The sequence below is a fragment of the Haliotis rufescens genome, unplaced genomic scaffold (genome assembly GCF_023055435.1).
Source record: "Haliotis rufescens isolate VD_foot unplaced genomic scaffold, xgHalRufe1.0.p SCAF_15, whole genome shotgun sequence".
NCBI classification, from domain to species: domain Eukaryota; kingdom Metazoa; phylum Mollusca; class Gastropoda; order Lepetellida; family Haliotidae; genus Haliotis; species Haliotis rufescens.
The window spans coordinates 17,717,949-17,722,253 of NW_025963835.1; the positions used below are offsets into that span (position 1 = coordinate 17,717,949).

The 4,305-nt window shown below is 37.9% G+C and overlaps 1 protein-coding gene across 1 annotated transcript; it reads right to left on the reverse strand.

Moving 5' to 3' along the window:
* On the reverse strand, positions 1 to 4,233 carry LOC124138668 (mitochondrial import inner membrane translocase subunit Tim10-like). Its single transcript, XM_046505429.2, has 2 exons — positions 4,069 to 4,233; positions 1 to 957 (listed from the first exon to the last, which is right to left on the reverse strand). Exons 1-2 carry the CDS (start codon positions 4,143 to 4,145, stop codon positions 753 to 755), a joined length of 282 nt encoding a protein of 93 aa, XP_046361385.1. The 5' UTR covers positions 4,146 to 4,233; the 3' UTR covers positions 1 to 752.
* Between the last annotated feature and the right edge of the window lie 72 nt (positions 4,234 to 4,305).

Below are 4,305 nucleotides of genomic sequence, written 5' to 3' on the forward strand. Positions count from 1 at the left end.
AACTGTATATGATGTTTATTTCAAAACATGTAATGTGATAGGGACACTAACAATTATACCAGGATAAGTTTTCTTCTTTTCATAAATACTCTGACTAAGTTCTAAGTAATGATCAATGCCGTTCTCCAACCACACACTGAGTGACAGGACGACGGTGTGATGCTACAGTATACTACTTGACTTCACATGCATCTATCAACATCGGTTTCATATGTGACCACCACATTCTGACCCTCTGTGATTTGCCACAACAGCAAGACATGTTTGATTGACATAAATGTCACACTTCTACTTTTCACATAAAATGTATTCTATTCAAATGCATTCAATCATCAACGATCCTGCGTAGCCATGACAACATTTTTACATGTATATCATTTCAGGATGTGGTTCTATGCCCCTACATCCCCATATGTTGTCAGTGTCAATTTCTACTTCCAACTGTAAATCACTCATCTCAAATACTGTAATTTCTTGTGTGTTTCACGCACCTGCATTCCCCATTGTTTCAAGAAAAATTGCTGTGTCAGCAATAAATGCACAGCTTTAATTTGGAGAAGGGGGAGTGTGAAATATACACAGGAAATGTAGCATGATGTATGACATTTGATTGACAGCTTCTCTTTTTACTAACAACATCTATCTCTCTGATGAAAACCAACATCTGGCTACACACATCACCACACGTACATGCATCACATGAAACTCATATATACACCATGGACAATGTCTATTTCATGTCTATTTCGTTGCTAGGATTGATTTTGCATTTGTGATTGAAGTTTCTTCATCGTGGCCTCATCTTGCTGTGACAAGGACGTCAATTTCTTGCCAATTCGGTCGTGGATTTCCAGATACTTCGCGACGCATCTGTCGATACACACGGCTTCTCCTTTCGTCAAGTCAGGATCTCGGTACTTGGCGGGAATGCATTTCTTCTGACACGCGTTCGTCATCCTGAAAAACACAGGGAGACATGTACACCTTTGCTGTGTGGATAGGGTGCAGTTTACAAGTTTGATGTTGGACAACAAACTTAATTCCTTAAGTTTTGAGACATACCTCCTTACCGCCTAAAAGCCATGAGTGCATAAACGTTGACATCCTCGTAGTTAAACCACTGATGACATCATGCTATTGTTGTTGCATTTGATTCTGAGCCAGGAATTCACAGGCCATTTATACTGGCCAAATAAAACTGATGCAACTATAGATCATTATAGAAAATTATAGAAAATTAAAGAGAAATTATACACCAATCATCACATGGTTTATGTTGGAGAAATCGCTTGAATCTGTTGATTCTGATAGTATAATCAATGAGCACCAGTATTTTCTGGATTCTACAAGTGGAATCAATAGATTTTCACGATTGCTCCAGTTCAGATTATTGTGTCATGCAAATCCAATCCAATTAAAATCAGATCTTAGTCCTCGCTACTGCTAGACAAAGATCTGAAGACATCCCATTAGGGGTCAGGTCAGAATGACCTTTCATCCGACCAATCAGAGCCTCGCTTACCAGATCATGAAAGTGACAGTCGGAATGTGATTTTGAACCATGTAACCTCGAAAACTTTAACACGGGATATTCTGAACGATAGTTACGGGCTTAACGACTGAATCAATACTATCTAGAACATCTATTAACCATTCGAAAATGTTCTTTTGTTCAGGTTTCAAATTTTTAATCATGAATTTGTCAAAATATGTTTTGAAGCCCAGTCGCCAATCTGAAATGACTGCCGTTAAGCACGAGAAAGCTGCCTTCTGATTGGCTAATGTCGAATTCTTGTCAGTCATTCCATTGGTCAGTCAAAGTTCGCGCAAGGTCTGACGTGACCCATAATGGCATGTCCTCAGATCTTTGTTTAGCGGTAGCGAGAACTTAGATCTGATTTTGATGAGATTGATGCAAATCCTACCTTACAACAATTTATATATAGCTGGTGATGTGGCAGAGTGTGTCAACAGCTCTTTTACTAAACTCATTTTTATGCTAAAACCAGTAAGTGAGTGAGACAGTTTAACGTCACTTAGAAACACTTCTTTAAGTGTCCTTTAGAAGTTGGTACGGTGATACCACCACTGTTTACACTTGCTGGTAATGGTGTTAGTATCTACACCGAACGTCGCACTCATAGCAACAAGGAAGTTATATCCATTGAACTATCTCCCATGTTGACTTAGAACAGTAATTTAGTAATATCACAGGAAAGCTAAAAATGAAACAAAATAGTTAGAAACAAACAGTAGTCACTATATCCCAAACACTTTCTAGTTTTTTTAATATTAATATGTTACAAAGACATGTGAAGACAAACAAGTGCTTTGCTTAGCTGTAGATTAATGGAATATTGTTCATTTACGATATAACAGATACATATACACATACAAAGTAAGAGCAGAAATTATGAATTATGAATACAATCATGACAATATTTGATGTTTGTTTTCATTCATTTTCTGTAGCATTGACCAGAATCATGCTAGTTCTTAATGCTTTCTTGGAGAATTCCTTATAAATGTGACAACACCAAGTCATTGCTTTCACAAATCTTTTCGTTTGTAGGCTTGTAAACACGATATAATAAGTGAGTGAGTGAGTTGGGTTTAACGCCGCTTTTAACAGTATTCCAGTTATATCGCGGCGTGTCAGCTTAATGTGGGAGGAAAGCCCGAAGTGATGCAGGTCTCAGACATTTACCATTTCGGCAAAACCCACGAGCACGGGTAGGGTGCTGACAAACCTAGAAACATAATCTGGGCAAACCGGGATTCGAACCCACAATCATAGGTTTCTGGTGTGCCCAAGAGACGCAACTCTGCACAGCGAATTGCTGCGCCTTAGACGACTGGGCCACCCGTGCCCCCCGATATAATAAGTAATGCAGAGGGGAAATCATTAGTCTGTGTAAATTCAAAGTAAAATTCAAATGAAAATCAGAAAATGCCTAGCAAATCCATCCTGGAGGCTTTAGCCTCTAAAATATTGTTATACCAAATAACATAGTTATTCAAGTTCACACAGCTTTGTAGGGATTATTAATCGTATGGGTATTAACAGCTGATTAACGTTGGACAATCTGTGTGAAATATGAAAGGGCAAATAAAGTGAAAAAATTGATTGAGGTTTTTTTTCAAATATCAATTGTCCAATATATCTTAAGTCAATTTCCGAGGGGAAAAAAATCATTACATTGGTACAAAGTACTTAAATGTCCAAGCAAAAGTACTGAAATCAGACGCTCCATAATTCACCACCCCTCGATATGATTTGTTGATGTCAACCCACCCATTAAATTTACATGTCGATTTATTTGTCACAATAAGGGCCTGAAGAGTTTAGTCATCACCTGCAGCTTCTAAAGTCTGTGGGTTCTGATGGCAGCCTGTCAATATATATTTTATTTCAAACACCGACCCACTGTTCAGGGTCATATATTGTGCTTCATGACAAAATCATCTTTGGTCTAGTGGTCAGGCATCCTCTGGGAATATTTTCAATGAACGGAAGTCCGGTCTTAATCATGAACTTGTATCAGGCAAAAGTCAAATGCCGACCCCTATTAGAATGGGGAATATACTGTATATCAACCTGTGCATTTGCCACAGTGGAATACTGTTTCTTGTCTGTAATTACTTTTATAGCCCAAAGCATACTAAATGATTAATATGTTCAGTTACGATTTGATTTATATTTTTGTCCTTTAAAGGATGCTTTCCTAGGACATTTGATGTAACTCTGTACAGTTGGATACCATATATGTTCGAGTCTCTATCCCGATTTCATATCATTATTACGATTACATCATTCGTATCATGATAACATTTTAAGTTAGCCGTCTGTTGTCTGTAGAGCAATCGTAAAAAATTATCTTAGAATGGTGGTGGTGTCTCTGTGATGCTTCAAACCCGCTTAGGTTCTGAACTGAAGTCAGATTTCAGTCAAGATCGCCCACTGACTAACAATGTCAAAAAGAAAATTGACATTTTCACTCGTGATGATTGTGGGGTACCTAAACTTATTGAGACTGTGAAATTTTGACCGGAAGATACAAAGATTACCTGTTATACATGTCAGCCATCATTTCAATTTCGAGATCAGCAACTAGTTTCATCTGTGCATCGTTAAGATTTGCCATTTTTGTTGATGTTTGTGTACAATATGCAGTGAGATTGGACAACACACGTGCAGCAAGGTTACAACATGTAGTAATTGAGGGTGATCTCCCTTATTCTCAATCAACGATAACCAATGGAAAGAGAGCTTTCTTGTAAGGTACAACCAATCGTACTCCCTGT

Excerpts from the sequence above, each read along its gene's own strand:
- LOC124138668 (XM_046505429.2), bottom strand. The coding sequence starts at position 4,145 with ATGGCAAATCTTAACGATGCACAGATGAAACTAGTTGCTGATCTCGAA. Across the intron at positions 958-4,068 it reads ATGGCTGACATGTATAACAG|GATGACGAACGCGTGTCAGA; the intron begins GTAATCTTTGTA and ends TGTGTTTTTCAG.